Raw genomic sequence first — 19,225 nt, forward strand, 5'->3', positions numbered from 1 at the left:
GATTGATTATAAAGGAGAAAACCACAAGCAGGGTGGTGCGTGCCTTGGCTGTTCAGGATTGGATTCACTGATGTGGGGGCTATGGGAATTCATATTTTTGGCAGTAAAACCTGTTATTTTACATGTTTTCATTGGTTGTCTATGGTTTTGGGGTTGCACCGTGACCTTTTCACCTTTACTGGACGTGTTCTGTTTTTGTTTTTGTTTTTTTTTAATTTCCTTGGAACAGGGTGGGGCCAGGTAACTTGGAGGTCAAGGGGGGATTGTTGAGGCTTCATCTAATTTTTAACCCTTTCAATAACAATTTGAGTGTTCCCCAATGCCACAAGATCAGGTGGCAGGACTGCTGTGGCTGTTCCAGGCTCTAGAGACTCTGGTTCATGGGCCGTGGAGGATGTAGTGTCAGAATGCTGCTGTGGCTGTCCCAGGGTCCCACGAGACGTAGTGACCCGCGTCCCTGAGACGTAGTGCCACAGGACCTCTAGTGTTAGCTTTGTAAAACCAAATTATTTCCCCTGGTACCTATGTCCAGTAAAACTTTTGTACAACTGAAAAAAGAAATCAGTTACTATGGTCAGTATATAATCTTATCAATCATGAGCTGTATAGTTTTATGTATAAATATCATTTTATATATGTATATATAAGATTTCTAATCTTTGAAGCTACATTATTTTGTATTTAAACAATTTAAGCTACAGTGGTTCGGGGCTCAGATATCAGACTTACTTGTGGATAACACAGCTATAACCCCCCTCCCCCTTCCCTCCCGCCTTTCCTTCCCTCCTTTCAGATTGCAGGCCTGAATTTGCCTCTTCCTCCCAAGAAACTGATTGGAAACATGGACCGTGAATTCATAGCCGAGAGACAGAGAGGCCTGCAGAACTACCTTAATGTCATCATGGCAAATCACGTCTTGTCCAATTGTGAGCTTCTTAAGAAGTTCCTAGACCCAAACAACTACTCTGCAAACTACACCGGTAAGAAACAGGGTCCGTGAGGTGCTGTCAAGTGGGGCCGCCCTCGGCAAGAGCCTATTGGAGAAGTGTGCACATTTGTAACAGGGTCGTGTTTCTTTGCAAAGACTTGCTTGGTTGTAATTTTCTAGACATTTATAGGAGGAACTCAACTTCCTTCCAGAATGTTTGTGGTGCCTATACAGAAAAAAATGTAGAAGGGAAACAGTGTGTCTGTGTGCTTCTGGTCTGCCTATAATCATCTTCTCTTGGGAACAGAGCAGGCAACCAACCCACAGTTGTACACAGAGCAGCCTCAATCTGATTTGTGTCCATAGTGTGTAACGTGTCTGCCTTTTCTTTAAATCGTCTTTAACTGTGGTGTCGACTCAGAAGTGTCTTCACACCTCCTCCCTGAGGTTCTCGTGTGCCTTGCACAGAGGGTGGCTCCCCAGGATCAGGGCTTTTGCCCCCCTACTGCTTACTCACAAAGTCAGCATCAAATACCCGAGCCTCATGTCAGCAGAAAGAAGAACTTAATACCTACTTCACGCTGGTGTGACCTTTAGGGGCCATTAAAACTACTGTACACCTGCCCTGATAACAAATTGTTTAAAGCCAAGCTATGCGTTAAGGCTATCCAAACAGAACTCTAGTTGTTAAGGGAATAGATTCTGTTATTGGGACTTTAAAACATTGTTTTAAGCCAGACTCATTCCTGTAGCTCTAGCACTTGGGAGAAGGATTACCATCAGTTTAAGTAAGAGCATCCGACGTCATACAGTGAGTTCCAGGCCAGCTTGGGCAATAAAGTGGGATGCTATTTCAAAAATGCCCAACAAACAAAAATTACTGTATTTGAATTAACGGGAGACTCCTCTCATTCCTGTTTGGAAGGTGGGGACTCCTCTCATCCTGTTTGGAAGGTGGAGACTCCTCTCATCCTGTTTGGAAGGTGGAGACTCCTCTCATCCTGTTTGGAAGGTGGGGACTCCTCTCATCCTGTTTGGAAGGTGGGGACTCCTCTCATTCCTGTTTGGAAGGTGGGGACTCCTCTCATCCTGTTTGGAAGGTGGGGACTCCTCTCATCCTGTTTGGAAGGTGGGGGCTCCTCTCATCCTGTTTGGAAGGTGGGGGCTCCTCTCATCCTGTTTGGAAGGTGGGGACTCCTCTCATCCTGTTTGGAAGGTGGGGACTCCTCTCATCCTGTTTGGAAGGTGGGGACTCCTCTCATCCTGTTTGGAAGGTGGGGACCTGGGCGCCTATTTCTTTCGGGCACCGGACCCTCCCCGTGCTCAGGCTGCGTGCCTGTCAGCCAGTCTGTGTGGAGTCTGTGGGGCTCCCGGGTCTTATGCAGCTGAATGTGTCTGCTCACAGTGAGGTTCTCTACCCGGGTACAGTTGGTGTCTCGGGACCTTGTCCAAAGAGCCGGATTGAGTGTGATGAGCTTCCGTGTGCTTGCCGTCTTCTAGAGCATGTCGTGCAGGGCTGAGGAACATGCTTCCCCAGAATCTAGCCAAGAAAAGTCATGTGCATCACAAAGTCTAGCATTGTTCACTTACAAGGATTCAGTTCTTTCCTTCTTGGTCAGAAGCCTGTAGACCCTGGGCTGGAACTCAGAAGAGCTTCGCTCTGTCACTGCCTTTTGACCCTTTTGTTTCTTGCTCTGAGTCTCACCTTGACTGCTCCAAAGTTGTCAGCCCGTCTTCTGGATGGCTTTAATGACTCAGCTCAGCCCTCTCTATGTTTTGTCAGCATTGTCTGCTGAGGACGTCTGCTGATGGCCTCTGTTCAGCCGGCATCAGTGACATGTCATACCATGTGCCAGGGTAGGCACGAAGCACACGCCTTCCTTGTATCCAGAGAGCTTGGACCAGAGAGGGGCCATTCACATGGGGGGATACCAGAAGGCATCTTAGAGCTGTCGTATCACGATTAACTGTGCGTGCGTGTGTGTGTGTGTGTGTGTGTGTGTGTGTGTATGTGTGTGTGCAGAGAGGGGCCATTCACATGGGGGGATACCAGAAGGCGTCTTAGAGCTGTCGTATCATGATTAACTGTGTGTGTGTGTGTGTGTGTGTGTGTGTGTACAAATTGTATGTGTGCATATGGAGGCCAGAAGCTGATGTCAGGTCTCTTTCACTCTCCACCTTGTTATTTTTAAGACAGGGTCTCTCACTGAACCTGAAACTTGTCATTTTCCTGGGCTGCCTCCACAGCACAGGGTTTCAGTGCACTGGTCAGTGCCTCTAAGTTTTCACATGGGTGCTTGAACTCAAACTTGGGGTTCTCATGCTCACATGGTAAGCCTTTTACTTAATGATTCATCTCTTAGCCCCAACTGTCTCACAGATAAGGATGCTTAGGCCAGAGTCTAAGGAGCTCCGCAGGAATTGGTACCCGAGTCCAAATCTGCCCGAGTCTAGGCTCTGTTAGAGGCCTGAGTCCTGAGATGAGACAGTGGCTGAGGAAGCGGATTTATTTCCCCTTTGAATGAAGTATCAAATGAGGTTTGCCAGAGGCCTCAGAAGAGGGAAGCGCGGGTTACTTCCTCTTGCCAGCCTGGGCGGCCCACTCCTGGGCCTTGCAGTATGGCCCTGGCTCCTTCTGACTCTGCTCACCGCCACCCACACAGCATTCTGTCCCTCTCCACACAAGGCCAGATCTCCCTTCAGATGCGACCCATGCCCTTGCCTCTTCTCAGCTTCCGAATTATCACATTATTGCCCTCTTCAGCAAGATTTGAATGCGGTGTTGGAGTGGTGGCCCAAATCAGCATAGCCGCTTTTCCTTGTGTGTAGCACACTGACTGGGACCCGTGTTTGTGAGGGACTCTATTGCCAACTGAGGCCCAGGGGTGGGCAGCCAGATCCCCTAAGACATCAGCAGCTGTCCCCTGTCCTTCCAGAGGCTGCAGTCTGCCCAACCTTTTACTGTTTTTTGTTTTGTTTTGTTTTGGTTTTGGTTTTTCTAGACAGGGTTTCTCCGTATTGCTTTGGAGGCTGTCCTGGAACTCTCTCTGTAGACCAGGCTGGCCTCAAACTCACAGAGATCCACCTGCCTCTGCCTCCTGAGTGCTGGGTTTAAAGGCGAGCGCCACCACCACCCGGCCCTTTTCCTGGTTTTATCTAAATTACTGACTATAAAGGTAAACGCATACATGTACCTTAGAGGCTGGGGCAGGGAGGAACAGTTCCCTTCTTGTCCTAAAACTTAGAAACCCCTCGACTAGTGGTTGGGAACGGGGGTCCCGGTTAAAGATTGTGTTTAAAGCAGAGGCAGGATGCTCTGGAAGGAATGCAAACTGTAAAGCCCAGCAGTAGATTGGGGGTCACGACTGCCCCCTGTAGGGCTGGAGGAGTCAATGTGTGTTCCCTGAAGTCAGTCCATGGGGCACAGAGGGAGACCTGGTACCTCTGAGTCTACGGAAGCTGGAAGCCAGGAGCTGTAGGATGAACTGGGGGCTTCTGTCTCTTAGCACTTACCTGAGGAGCCATTGTCTGTCAGGACTAAAGAAACAACATTTGCGGGGGAGGGTGTTTCTCTGGAGCCTTGGCTGGACTTGAACTCACAGAGATCCACCTGCCTCCCAAGTGCTGGGATTAAATATTAAATGTGTGTGCCACCACCACCCAGCTAAGAAACAATAATTTTATTTTATTTTATTTTATTTTGCGTGGATGTGTTTTTTCAAGACAGGTTTCCCTGTCCTGAAACTCGCTCTGTAGACCAGGCTGGCCTGGAACTCAGAGATCCGCCTGCCTCTGTCTTCCAAATGCTGGAATTAAAGGCATGCGCCACCATGCCTGGCTAAGAATCAACGATTTAAAAAAAAAAAAGGAAAATGTAAAACAAATCCTCTAAAAGAGAAGAAAGTAGAAAGCCGATGGGTTCCTTTGGGGAGGGGCTCTGCGTGTTCCAATGGCTCTTCCTAGCGGGAGGCCACACCTCCATAGGCCATGTGCTGACTCTTGTTAGCTCTCCATCGAGTAATAACTGAGCGGCATTGCGTATGCCAGGTGCGAAGTGCAGCAAGCCTCATAGCACTTACGCGGGGTAAACAGGGTTAGAAGGTGCACCAGGCTTGGAGATGGAGGCCAGTGGGGACAGCAGGCGTGGCGCCAAGGGCCAGCACTCCAACAAGAGCCCAGGGTAGGGGGAATTACCTCAGTTAAAAGATGTCCTGCCAGCCAGAGTTTTACAGCAATGAAGAGAGCAGACCTAATTCAGGACATGCAGGGTCCCTGAGAGGGACAGATGCCCCGGACGTGTGTAAGGAGGAGGGGTTGGGGGTAGATTTGAACTCAGCCTGAAGCTGTAGCTGGTTCTTGTGGAAATGCTGGTGCTGGGGCAGGAGAGAGGGATTGTGGGAGTCAGAGCTCAGTGTGGAGGGTGAACCAAACCTTACGGGCCATGAGGCTGAAGCCGGCTGGACTCGTGCTTTAGCAGCTGGGCTTTGGTTGGGTAAGGAAGCCCGGCTGGTATGGGCTTATATGCAGAGAAGTTTAGGATTGATGCTGAATCTGGGAAGAGAGGGCATTAGTATCAGTTACCATGCAATTTTTTTTATGTTAAACAACAGTTCAGTGAAAAGAAAAACTTCTTTCTCGAGCTCTCTGACCACCAGAGTCTAAGATAGAGCCAGTTTTGCATTTTGTAGTTCTGTGTTTCCTTGGGATATGTAGGGTACACCTTGCATAGTGAGTCAGTAAACAAGCAGCCAACTGTCGTCTCCTGCAAACTTCTTCACTCATAGCGTTCTGTGAAATATGCAGGGACGATGTTTGCCAAGCTCTCAGTGATTCCAGGAGAGAATGTTGGTTTTTTGGTCTTTTTTTGGTTTTTGTTTTGTCTTGTTTGCTTGCTTGCTTTTTCTCAAGACAGGGTTTCTCAGTGAAACAGCCCTGGCTGTCCTGGAATTCACTCTATAGACCATGCTGGTCTCCAACTCAGAGATCCTCCTGCCTTTGCTGGGGTTAAAGGTGTAAGCCACCACCGCCCAGCAAGAATGTTTTGACATGTGGAAAGAATTGTTGGTGAGTCCAGGCCTCACCAGTCTCTTCGGAATGTAATTAACATGAGGCAGAGGTGAAATTCCATGGTGTTTTTGAAGACTGCTATTTGCTTTCCGGGATCTGGAGTGGCCTCACTTGCTGATGAAATGGTATCCTGTAATGCTATTTGGAGGAATGTACAAAGCAGTTATTCTGATAGTTTCTTAATACAGTGAACTTGAAGGAACTTCCTCTTTTCATTGTCTTTGTTAAAGGGGAAACATTTGAATGATAAATGAACAACAAAAAGAGGATTTAAAAAATGTGTGAAAACAGGCACTCTGTATCACACCACAATTGAACCATGTTGTTGTGAAGGTCTTTTTGAAATGCTGGCTCTCATTCCAGCTTATACTATGGCCAGTCATGTCTTTGTTTGTGAAAGCTGTAATCCCACAAGGAATGAAGATTGGATAAATACCACTTAGAACATGTTGTTCCTTATGACCTTAAAATGCTTTCTGAATCTTGAGCTTTCGTCATGACCTGATTAAATTACTGGTTTAGCCAGCTAGTTTACATACTTCAGGTTTCCTAGTTTTAAAAAATATGTATGTTTCCACATGATTAGTAATCTTATGTTTGCTCCTTAATAGTCCTTTAATTTTGGAGTAATTTTAGGTTTATGGAGAAATTGCAGTAATACTTTTTATTGTTTTTTGGTTTTTTGAGACAGGGTTTCTCTGTGCCTTGGAGGCTGTCCTGGAACTCGTTCTTGTAGACCAGGCTGGTCTCAAACTCACAGAGATCCGCCTGCCTCTGCCTCCCGAGTGCTGGGATTAAAGGCGTGCGTCACCACTGCCTGGCTAACAGTAATGGTTTCTATAGATACCCCTCACCTGTAGCATCTGATGTAACCATGGCTCTTAACTGGAATTAAGAAAGCACTGTTGGTACATTACCATTAAACTCAGGCATTATTCAGCGTCCATCAGTTTTCCCAGGGTCTGTTCTAAAAGCCTACATTATTTTTAATCTTCCCTTTCTTATCATGAGTTTTTTGTTTTTGTTTGTTTGGTTTTTCTAGACATAGTTTTACTGTGTAGCCTTGGCTATCCTGTAACTCTGTAGGCCAGGCTGGCCTCAAACACACAACCACCTGCCTCTGTCTCCCAAGTGCTGGGACTAAAGGTGTGCACCACCCAACCTTGATCAATCTTTTTTTTAAGGAAGTCTGTAGACTGCAGGAAGTTCATTTGCATGAGCCGTATGTCAAGCCTTTGGTCTTTACTAACCATCTGCCTATGGATTTCTACAATGCCGTTACAGAGATCGCCTTACAACAAGTTTCCATGTTCTTCCGATCGGAACCCAAGTGGGAGGTGGTGGAACCCCTGAAAGACATAGGTGAGAGACTACGAGCCGTTCTGCTGGTGGAGCTGGCTGCATCTCCCCAGCGGAGTGGCGCGCTGTACACACACACACACACACACACACACACACGCACGCACGCACGCACGCACGCACGCACGCGCGCGCTGCTGGAAGTACTGTCCTTAACGTTCAGTGCCTGTCAGCCTTGTTAAAGCCCCGGCAGTGGACTAGGGTGCTGCTCATTTCCAGAACCTTCGTGCATGCTTCACTGGTCATTTTCAGAAGGCCTAGACTGAAGTGCTGTTTAGTTAGCTTTTTCATGAGTGTAGTAAGTTCTTTGCTTATTGTTTTACTGTATAGCTTTTCTATCCAAACATTGTTAAGTGGTTGGGCCCTGCATAGTTGTGGCTAAGATTGCTCAATGTACTTTTGATTACCACTTAGTCAATAAAATTTGCATCAGCTGTTGCAAAACTGCTGAAACTGTAAGTAACTTTGTGCTTCTGTGGCAGGTTGGAGGATAAGGAAGAAATATTTCCTGATGAAAATTAAAAACCAACCAAAGGAACGACTAGTGTTGAGCTGGGTAAGCTAATTCTTTTGCTGTAGTTTTTTTTTTTTCCAAGAGATTAAATAATACATGAAAGAGAGTTTTTTGTTTTATTTTGGTTTGGTTTGCTTAGGGTTTCATTGTGTAGACATGACTGTCCTAGAAATCACTGTGTAGACCAGGCTGGCCTCGAACTCACAGAGACCCTCCTGATTCTGCCTCCCAGATGCTGGGCTAAGGGTGTGCGCCGCCATTATGAAGGAGAGTTTTGATAAGAGGCTTTCAGAACTGTGCCGTGCTCTTACATGGTGATATAAGGACTTTCTCAGTCCCACGTCACGGAGGGCTGTTAGAATCCCCTGGTCAATTAATAAATGTACAGATGGCTGTAGGGACAGCCTGGAATTAGGACTGACAGCTTTGGAGTGACCTCCAAAGAAAGCTCTTGGGCATTACCTCATCCTTTTCTCTGGGAGTTCTAGTGACGCATTTGTCTATGGGATTAGCTGAAACCCCAGTCATACCTGGTGTTCGTATGTGTTCATACTACCTCTCCAGAAAAGGCCTTGAAGCAGCAGACTTAATATGGTTTCCGTCTTAGATTTATAGTTAAGAATTAGGGGAAAGGCATAAGGAAGTTTTCTTTTGGTGAACAAAGTGTTGCATACTCTGATATTTCTTGTATTTCCAGGCTGATCTTGGCCCAGACAAGTACTTGTCAGATAAAGATTTTCAGTGCGTTATCAAGCTTCTGCCTTCCTGTGTGGTAAGTACAAGTCCTGCTGTTCTCATTGTTTATCAGAGTCAGCGTTTTCTTGGGAGTGAATCTGGGTAGAATAGCTGGAAATGCCCTGTAGACTCAAGAAAATGGAGAGTACAGTGGTTTTTAGTTCAGGCTAGAAGTATGCAGGGTTACCTCCATAAATCAGAGGTCCTTTAAGCCAGTGCTTGTGACATATTCATAGCCCAATAATTGTAATAATTTAAATGTAGTCTTTGTGTTTTAATCAACTACCAGAATAGGAAAGAGGTACTTGTCTGAACCTCTTGTTTTTTTTTTTTTTTTTTTTGTTCCTGTTTTGTTTTTGAGACAGGGTTTCTCTGTGCAACAGAACCCTGGCTGTCCTGGAACTTGCTTTTAGACCAGGCTGGCCTCAAAGAGATCCGCCTGCCTCTGCCTCCTGAGTTCTGGGATTAAAGGAGTGCACCACTAATGCCCAGCTGTGAGGCCGACTTCTATAGAGGTGTGATTGGCCTTGAGTTCAGTTGATTGTACGACAGGCTTTCAGCACCCAGATTTGTGTTGCAGTTTGTAGTAACTGAGGTTGAACTCAGGTCTTTGTATGTGTCAGGCAGATGCTCCACCGCTGAACTATGCCCCAGATTGGCCTTGAACTCACTCTAATCCGGGCAGGCCTTGAATGTGTGAGTGTCCTCCCCCATCTCTTAGGCATGTTGTTATGGGCCTGCACCACCAGGCCCAGTTAGCACCCAGATTTAAATTACTTTTAATGGATGTTTAGAAACAAAAACAAAAACAAGAAAGAAGGGACTGGAGAGGTGACCTAGAGGTTAAGAGCACTTGTTCTTAGAGAGGACCTGGGTTTGATTTCGAGCACCATCATGAGGGTTCACAATCATCCATAATTTCGGTTCTAGTGGATCTGTCACCCTCTTCTGACACCCTCTGTGGGCACCAGGCACATATGCAGTACGCATACACACCTGAAAGAAAAACAGTCATGCACATAAGATAAGATAAATCTAAAAAAATTAAAACAATAACAACAACATACCAGTATTTGGGAGGCAGAAGTAGAAGAGTTATAAGTTCAAGGCCAGCCTGAGCTTCCTCTCAAATAACAAAACAATCCTGACCCACAACATAGTGCATGTAAGAAATAAACATTAGTTGGGCTTGGTGGCTCAGTCCATAAGCAACTCCTTGTAGAATATAGACAACAGGTAATGGATATCAACATTAACATTTGCAGGCCAGACCTCAGACATACTGTGTGTTTGTGATAATGTAAGCCAGTCTTGGATTAGGACTGTCTATTAGCATAAGTCGTGCATGTTTCCCTAAAGGCCATCTGGTTAACCTGAGACTCACCAGGTTACCTAGAGCCTGAGGAGTTAGTCTTTTTGTCCACGTATCCAAAGTTCCAGGTTATAGGAAGACTTTTAGGTCTTTAAAGAATTTGTCTTTCCCTCACTTTGCTTGGTTGGCATTAGGGTCCCCATGGGAGGAAGACATTGACTAGGCATACTGTAGACTTCTGTAGGAGGTCAGAGAAGTTCATGTTCCTGCCTTCTGAAAAGGTCAGGCTGTTAGAGCACACTGCTCCCTGCTTGGTGTTGGTCTCCTGCTCAGCTGCTCCGTGACTTATCTGTGTTCTTTATCAAGTTACATTTCCCCAAAACCCCCACCCTCTGCCTCTGCCACCATGATTTTGCAGGAACTCTGTGGATGCACACAGCAAAGAGAAACCTTCCCTGAGGAGCCTTTCACAGCAGACTTCATACGAGGGGCTTAGCCAAGCAGAGTTCTGTGTAGAGCTTGCTAGGTCATGTCTCTCCATCTTTCTCCCATCTGAGGGAGGAGCTAGTTGATCATCTAATAACTTGAGAGTAGCATGTGTTCTGGGCATGTCACTTTGTACGAAACTAAACCTCCAACTTGGTGCTTGACCTTGTCTAAAAGAACCCAGATCCCAAAGTGAACCAACCTGAATTTCTGTTTTGTTTTGGCAGCACCCTTACATATATCGGGTTACCTTTGCCACGGCTAGCGAATCCTCAGCATTGCTGATTAGAACCTTTAATGAAAAAGGAACGTTGAAGGATCTGATCTACAAGGTACTACTTACAAACCAAATTCATGTTTATAAAGTTCTTCAGTCCCTTAGAACCTGTTATTGATACTTGATATATAAAATTCCAGAAGCTAGACCTCATGAATTTTTTAAAAATTATTTTCTTTGAGATTATATCATTTCTCCCTTAAGGCCCATGAATTTAATTTTAAGTTTTAAGTTTTAAGCAGAGCATGTAGGTACACACCTGAAATCTCAATTCTGAGGAGGCTGGGACAGGAGGATTGCAAGTTTTAGTCCACCTTAGGTTACATAGTGAGACCCAAATCAAAATCTTAAAACAGACAGACAAAAATTTAAATCTGATTTTGAAAAACGACCTAGTTTGGTTAAGAGCCTTCCTTCACCCACGAGAGAAGATGGACGGACATCTGTTACACAATAGACTGCTCTGTTGCTGAGTTTCAAAGTTGGTATTTTGCATTTAACAAAGCAGTCCTGAAGAATTCGTTACTAGACAAGACTTTGGGAACTGCCTAGGGTGAGACCAAGTATGTAGTCCCTCAGATACAGAAGAAATAGAGCCTAGATCAGCCTCTTTGTCTCAGCCACAAACTACTGGATTAACACAGCAACAAACCCCACATCGTGTGTGATGGGTTCCCTGGCACCTTCAGTCTCCATGGAGTCTTACTTACCTTTTCAGGGAGGCCCTGGTAGAGATTTGCTCCTCTGTTACTACTCTATGTGTTCTTGGTTCCTTTCTAAAGGCAAAACCAAAGGACCCCTTCCTAAAGAAGTACTGCAACCCTAAGAAAATCCAGGGCCTTGAACTCCAGCAAATAAAAACATATGGACGGCAGATATTAGAGGTAAGAGCTATGTTTCATCCAGAATTACAGTTTTGTTTTGTTTTTTTTTTTTGGTTTTTCGAGACAGGGTTTCTCTGTGGCTTTGGAGGCTGTCCTGGAATTACAGTTTTTTTTAAAGATTTATTTTATGTGTGTGTGTATGTCTCCCACATGTGTGGTGGCCTCTGTGGAAGTCGGAAGAGGGTGTCATCCCCTGATGCTGGAGTTACAGGTGGTTGTGAGCCATCTAGCAGCGGTATGAGGAGCTGAACTTTGGTCTTTGGAAGAACAAGTCATCTTAACTGCTGAGTTTTTGTTTTAAAGATTTATTTATTAATTATACATAACAGTGTTCTGCCTTCAGGCCAGAAGAGGGCACCAGATCTCATTACAGATGGTTGTGAGCCACCATCTGGTTGCTGGGAATTGAACTCAGGACCTCTGGAAGAGCAGCCTCTGAGCCGTCTCTCCAGCCTCTGAACCATTGATTTCTGTAGCCCCTCGGATGACAGTTTTCTTATGGGAAGTTTCTCAGGCAATATCCAAAAGTAGAGACATTGTCTTATTTTTCTGTAACTTGATGACATTACTATATTTTGCCCCAACAAGCAAAATTTGAGATGAAGGTGGCAGTAATTTAGATCTATAAAATTCCAAAAGTTTGGCTGTTGGGTTTGGTGTCTGACCTTTGTCAACTTTACTATGTGGATGTCACCTTTATCTCTGTACCACAATTAAAAAGAACTTCATTATTACTATTATATGAGTATGTGGGTGTGTAAGCCATGCAATATGTGAGACAGTATCAGAGGACGACTCTCTGAAGTAGGTTCCCTGTTTCCACCTTTGCTTGTGTTCCAGGGATTGAACTCAGATCATCTGCTTGGCCCAAGTTGTTTTTTTTGTTTTTTGTTCTGTTTTTCCTTTCTGAGAAAAAGTATAGCTCTGGCTGGTCTGGAGTGCTCTGACTTTGAACTCAGGATTCTACATGCTTCTTTTGGGGGAGGCCAGAAACCTACTTTGTATTTTTATTAATACAAAATTAATATAAAACCAAATATGTCCCACGTAGATGTTGAGCAAGAGATGTTCTCAGTTTACCCCTTCTCCCAAGTGAGTGGCAGAGACACTGATGCCATAGCTTCATGGGTACACGCTGGTGGGCTGGGCACTTCCTCAGAACAGAGCTGGCCTGCTGGGGCCAGAGAGTTCCCAAAGCAGAACCCTCTGGGGTCAGCTTTTCCCTCCAAGCTAATTCTCTTCATCCGGGAAAAGGGGATTTGGTGTTGTATCTGACATCGTCCTTTTTCCAAAGAAAGGATGATGGTAGCATTTTAACTCTTGGCTGAGGAATTAACTCCTAGCCTCCTGTATGATGAGGAAACTGCTATGGAGCTACATGCCCAGCTGAGAAGCTTTTTCCTTTTACATTTATTGACTTGCTTATGTGTAGGTAGGTGCATGCCACAGCACATGTGTGGAGGTCAGAGGTCACTTTGGGAGTTGGTTCTCTCTTTCCTTTATGTCTACCTCAGGGATTGGACTCAGTTTCAGTTTGTCAGATTCAGTGGCTACCTTTTACCCTAAGCCTTCTTGTCCCTTCCCCCATTATTTTTTTTTCTTTCTGTTTTTTGTTTGTTTTTGGAGATGGGGTTTCTCTTTGTAACCTCGCTGGCTATCCTGAAACTCACTCTGTAGACCAGGTTGACCTTGAACTCACAGAGATCTGCCTGCCTCTGCCTCCTGAGTGCTGGGATTAAAGGTGTGTGCCACCACCGTCCAGCCTCCCCAAAAATATTTAAAACATGAATTTACCTGATGGGGGAAGTCCTTCTGTATATATGTTTCTCTTATTGGTTGATGAATAAAGCACTGTTGGCCAATAAGGTAGGAAGAGAGGCAGGACTAGGAGAATTCTGGGAAAGGTAGGCAGGCTGCCAAAGGAGTAACAGGTCCAGGCATTCTCCAGTAAGTCAAGACCACATGGAAATACACAGATTAACAGAAATGGGTTAGTAATTAAGACAGCTAGCTAATAAGAAGTCCTAGCCACCGGCTAACAGTTTTATAACTAATATAGCGTCTGTGTGTTCATTTGGGGCTGACAGGCAGCAGGACCAGCCAGGACAAAGAACCTTGTTACATTTAACCTGTGTTATATGTGAATGAATCAGGAACAATTCAACACACACATATTTTTAATAGGTACTAAAGTTTCTCCACGACAAGGGGTTCCCTTATGGCCACCTCCACGCGGCTAATGTGATGATGGATGGTAACACCTGCCGGCTGCTAGATCTTGAAAATTCCTTGCTGGGTCTACCTTCCTTCTACCGACCCTACTTCACACAATTCAGGAAGATCAATGTAAGTCGTGACAGTCATGACAGGTCTGTGTTTAGGTACAGATTACCCTATGCATTGTGCAGTGAAAAAATATAGTTAGTGTCCCTTGTTCCCATTTCTTTCACGGAGCATTGTTGGATCTTTTAGAGGCAAAGATGAAATGGTAGATGGGACAAGGGAGTGAATAGAGTCATTGACTGAAAATGACCTGTAGCTTAAGTCGGAACAATGCCTCGTGAGCCTTTCAAAAAGGCTTTGGGGTCACACTGGGAACGGGGCTGCCCCTGAGCCTTGTTCCTCAGTGGAGGCCTGGGTAGGAGCAGTGAGAGCTAATGACTCTTTCTTCCCCAGACACTGGAAAGTGTAGATGTTCACTGCTTTGGACACTTACTGTATGAAATGACTTACGGACGACCCCCAGACTCCGTGCCTGTTGACTCCTTCCCTCCTGCACCATCCATGGCTGTAGGTCAGTACAGAGCTTGGGAGCAGGGTCTTCTGGGGCCTGGCAGTCTGCAGAGCTACTTAGCTCTCTCCAAAGCCCAAGGAAGACCCAGAGGGAGTTGTCATCTTCCACAGAGAGCGCACACGCCAGTGAACGTTCAGGCGGCCTGTGGTCTGTTCAGCTGTCTGAAGCCTTTGGCAAAACTTCTGTAAACTGCATTATAAGTTTGGAAGCAGGAGAATGGAAAGAGAAGCATGGCCAGCTTGGAATTTAATCAGAAGCAAGAGTGAGGGTCAGGCAACTTGACGTCAGACCTGAGGGTCTAGGCAAGTGTCAGAGTCCCATCCAAGCTGGAGTGGGGGCTGGAAGGAACTTGAGAGCAGTGACTAGAGTTCTTGAAAATAAGGGCTCCAGATCCTCAGGTAAGTGGGGTCAAGGAGCTGTCACAGCCTTTCCCAAGGAGACTAAGAACCAGAGGACAGATGAGGCATGAGGACTGATGTAAACTCACCTCAGTCACTCCCATCTACTGAGTGTCCAGCTCGGGGCTCAAGGCTGGAAGAAAGAGGGCCCCAAGTAGCTTTTGGAGCACTCTGCTTAACACATGCCAATCACCCGCCTCAAGCGTCACTGTGCCAAATGAGGCAGTGATTAACAGGTAACAGCCCCTGGGACTGTTGCCTGCTGAGTCTGACCAGTAGCCCGGGAGCAGCAGAATCTGGTCCCTGCTTCTTACAGCCTTGTGTTGAGTGATAAAGTATCAGCAGCTAGCACCCAAGCAGCAAAAGCTTTCAAGTTCAGAATCTGACTCCTGAGTGACGTTTGCTTCTCTCAAAGAGAGCAGCTGTATGAATACAGTCTTGATGCTTTCCACCTATCCTTGGGTGTACTTAGCTTTCTATCAGCATCTGTCAGAATCGAGACAGAGCCACTGGATGCAAAGGCAACAGGATTCTTTATTGCGTACACAGGCGCCTGCGGATGCTGCAGCCCTTCGGGAGGCTGAGCATGCCCGGCTAGATTTAATGCAGCTTATATAGGGTTTGGGGAGGCAGAAGCAGGCTCACAGAAGCAGATGGGTGGTTACAGGGCACGCCTCATTTACATATAGCTCGAAAGTCCCGAGGGACGTACAAGTGTGGTTCTCAATCAGGTCCGATATGCAAATGAGTTGTAAGACGTGGTACAGTCAACGGGGTACGAGTTGCCACCCACTTCTGTGATGTCACAGAATTTGAAATTTGCGCCCTGGAAAGGGTGTGTGTACATGGAAGTCAGATATCAGCGTTCCCCCTTCTCCTTCCTTAAATGGGTGGCTGAATTCCAGGTGCCTGACTGTAGTTATCCTGTTTGGCACTGGCTGGGTGGCGCCACTTGTGACCTGAATTTGAACTCTAGTACTCAGTACGAGCCTTAAAATGGCGTAACTGCTGCTAGCTGGTGGGAGGGGGGGGGTCTTTCAGTTTCTGAGGCATTTCTTTTGAGTCATCGAAAATGCCAGCATTTCCCATTACCCCCACATATGCCATCTGTCTGTATGTGAAGAGTTTTTGACACTGTCCTGATCAACCTGCAGACAGTTGTTGCAAAGAGATGTCAAACTTTTCCTCAGCAAGGGGATCTTTGAGAGTGTTCTGTGGAACTAAAATGTGTATCTGTTCATTTCAAGTGGCCGTGTTGGAGTCTACGCTGTCTTGTGAAGCCTGTAAAAATGGCATGCCTACCGTCTCCCGGCTCTTACAGATGCCGTAAGTCAATCATAAGCATTGGTTCTAATCTTGGTCACTGTGCTGAACCTTGGACCACTGCGCCTAGAGCCCAGTACCATGGTAAAGACTCAGCGGCAGTCCCTGCAGGGCTGAAGTGACTGGCTTACTGTGAGTCTCTCACAGCCTGACACCACAGCCTTGCCTGTGTCCTCTCTGCTCAGTCCGATTGCTGTCCTGGAAGGCCAGTGTCCTTTTCACGCGTGTCACTCTGCTTCAGGAAATACAGACGGAGGGCGCTCCCCAGCACCTCTCTGGTGACACTGCTCCAGCTACCATCTGGCCCCAGCTGTGTGTAGTTGGCACCTACCAGGGTTTGTTGGGCCTGCCCTCACGAGGAACCGGTCCTTGGGCTCCTGGGCTTTTGCCTGTTTATTTCGTCACTGGCCATTAAACTGCTAGCATGAACCAAACCTTGTGCCAACCTTTGTGTACTCAAGAGACCTCCTGTCAACAGAGTTTGAGGAGTTGGTGCCGGTGCCTCCCTAGGGCCTCTCCCCTAGGTACTGTTCCTTCATGGCGAGGCTAAGGGTGGTGTAACTGAAGTCAGACAAACGTGTGAGTGGATCTCAGCTTCACCCCTTATCCCGGCAGGCCCCGGGCAGGCTTCCCCAGCATGTTGAGAAGTCTCCGTAGCTCTGCCTGCTTTGTCTGCTAGCAAAGGTATTCAGGAAGTAGTAACAACAGCCCACAAGACGGGGGACAAAGTGAAGGCAGAGGCTACAACTAACTTCAGGGCCTTCCTTCCTTCCTTCTTCCTAGTGGTTACAGAAGCCCACTGTAGGTCAGGCTGATGAGCAGCAGCAGCAAGCCCTGTCCCTGGGTGTGACACAGCAGCGTCCACTAATAACAGTGTGCACGTGAGAAATAGGCCCACTTTGAAAACTGCGGCATTGCTGCGCGGTCTCCTGACTCAGAGTGCATTTAGTTAGGGAGCAGTGCGAGGCTGCTGTGCCTGAGTTGTACTTGGGGTTCCTTCCCCGGGGCGCTTTGCCTGTACTAGTGCCAGCATCGAGCAACTGTTCTGTCTTCTGAAACTTTCCACCCCAGGGCTTCAGCGTTGAAGGAAATGAAGAGGTGTGACTGTGTTCAGTGGAATGTGACGTCTGGAAGTCAGTGGATGAGTGGAAGGGGCGGGCCAGGACTAGGAAGGACCCTAGAAAAGGCAGCTATCTTTTCTGCATGGGCGGATCTTTGTCTTTATAAAAGAATTCTCAGCATTAGGATCACTTCACCGCTGGGCAGTGGTAGTGCACCCCTTTAATCCCAGCACTCAGGAGGCAGAGGCGGGAGGATCTCTGTGAGTTCAAGACCAGCCTGCTCTACAAGAGCGAGTTCCAGGACAGCCTCCAAAGCCACAGAGAAACCTTGTCTAAAGAACCAAAAAAAAGGGCTGTAGAGATGGCTCAGAGGTTGAGAGCACTGGCTGTTCTTCCAGAGGTCCTGAGTTCAATTCCCAGCACCCACATGGTGGCTCATAACCATCTGTAATGAGATCTAGTGCCCTCTTCTGGCCTGTAGGGATACAAGCAGACAGAACACTGCATACATAATAAATAAATAAATAAATCTTTAAAGAGAAGAAGGAAGAAAAAGGCCACTCAGCCACTTGGGCACTATCTAGGCAAGCCTTCCAAGCAGAGCACTTCATTGCTCCTCCTGCTGCTGTTTTTAATAACACCTTTGAGGAAAGACTTGAATCCAGAAACTGCCGCTTTAGATGGCGTATGAGAAGATTGTTTTTCTCTTAGATTCGAGTCATCACAATTCAAAATATACTAAATAAACTGCCTTCTCTTTCTTTTCTCTTCTCTTTTCTTTTTTTGGGTGTTTCGAGACAGGGTTTCTCTGTGGCTTTAAAGAACTCAGTCTGTAGATCAGGCTGGCCTTGAACTCACAGAGATCTGCCTGCCTCTGCCTCCCGAGTGCTGGGATCAAAGGCGTGCACCACCAACGCCCGGCTATAAGCTACCTTTTCTGAGGCAGAAAAAAATAGTTCTCTTTAGAAACATCTACTAAATATATTATTTGCAACATTTTGTAAACTAGTGTTTACCAAAGTTCTTGCAAGTATTACACTGCTCATAGTGTGGAGTACAACTGACCTGGTCCCCTCACTAATAGCACCTCTGAGGGCACAGCAAGTGATGTGCATACACCTCGGCTAACAAACGCTACCCTGGGCTGGGCTGGGCTGGGCTGGGCTGGGCTGGGCTGGGCTGGGCAGGGCAGGGCTGGGCTGGGCTGGGCTGGGCTGGGCTGGGCTGGGCTGGGCTGGGCGCCCCCCCCTTACCAGATTAAACCCAGGGCCTTATGCGTTTGTTTCTTTTCTTACAGATTATTCAGTGATGTTTTACTAACAACTTCTGAAAAGCCACAGTTTAAGGTAAAGCAAATTATATAAATTTTGGATTTGAGACATACATAAATTGGCTTTGCAAATTAATTAAAAAAATAACAAAAAGGTTTGTGACATGAAAAGTTGGGAAACAATCCAAATATCCTATAACTAGTTACTATTTTGATCATTTATAATGCAGGAAATTGTTTTGGGGATTACTTGTGTATTGTTAACAGATTTGCACAGCCTGGAGCTTGCAGCAGTGTTCTCGAGTCTGCTGCCCAATGCTGGGCTATAGACGTACACCACGCCTGGATATAGACATGCATACACCTGGATATAGACATACACCACACCTGGATATAGACATACACCACCACACCTGGATATATACATACACCACACCTGGATATAGACATACACCACCACACCTGGATATAGACATACATACACCACACCTGGATATAGACATACACCACACCTGGATATAGTCATACACCACCACACCTGGATATAGACATACACCACCACACCTGGATATATACATACATCACCACACCTGGATATATACATACACCACACCTGGATATAGACGTACACCACACCTGGATATAGACATACACCACACCTGGATATAGACATACATACACCACACCTGGATATAGACATACACCACCACACCTGGATATAGACGTACACCACCACACCTGGATATAGACGTACACCACGCCTGGATATAGACGTACATACACCACACCTGGATATAGACGTACACCACCACACCTG

General features: G+C 46.4%; 1 protein-coding gene across 17 annotated transcripts in view; it reads left to right on the plus strand.

Annotated features, from left to right (window-relative positions):
• Positions 1-19,225, plus strand: part of Pxk (PX domain containing serine/threonine kinase like) — a 73,954-nt gene that overhangs the window by 41,107 nt on the left and 13,622 nt on the right. For 15 of the 17 annotated variants that reach the window (XM_040733504.1, XM_040733505.1, XM_040733489.1 and 12 more), the window contains 10 exons: positions 794-980; positions 7,280-7,357; positions 7,837-7,910; positions 8,566-8,640; positions 10,629-10,733; positions 11,461-11,562; positions 13,747-13,908; positions 14,239-14,356; positions 16,002-16,080; positions 18,436-18,484. In XM_040733504.1, the coding sequence (XP_040589438.1) occupies positions 794-980; positions 7,280-7,357; positions 7,837-7,910; positions 8,566-8,640; positions 10,629-10,733; positions 11,461-11,562; positions 13,747-13,908; positions 14,239-14,356; positions 16,002-16,080; positions 18,436-18,484 (1,029 nt within the window). The remainder of the gene's footprint in view (positions 1-793; positions 981-7,279; positions 7,358-7,836; positions 7,911-8,565; positions 8,641-10,628; positions 10,734-11,460; positions 11,563-13,746; positions 13,909-14,238; positions 14,357-16,001; positions 16,081-18,435; positions 18,485-19,225) is intronic. The other 2 variants (XM_040733492.1, XM_040733503.1) reach the window with 2 other exon arrangements.

The sequence above is a fragment of the Mesocricetus auratus genome, unplaced genomic scaffold (genome assembly GCF_017639785.1).
Source record: "Mesocricetus auratus isolate SY011 unplaced genomic scaffold, BCM_Maur_2.0 Super-Scaffold_100031, whole genome shotgun sequence".
NCBI classification, from domain to species: domain Eukaryota; kingdom Metazoa; phylum Chordata; class Mammalia; order Rodentia; family Cricetidae; genus Mesocricetus; species Mesocricetus auratus.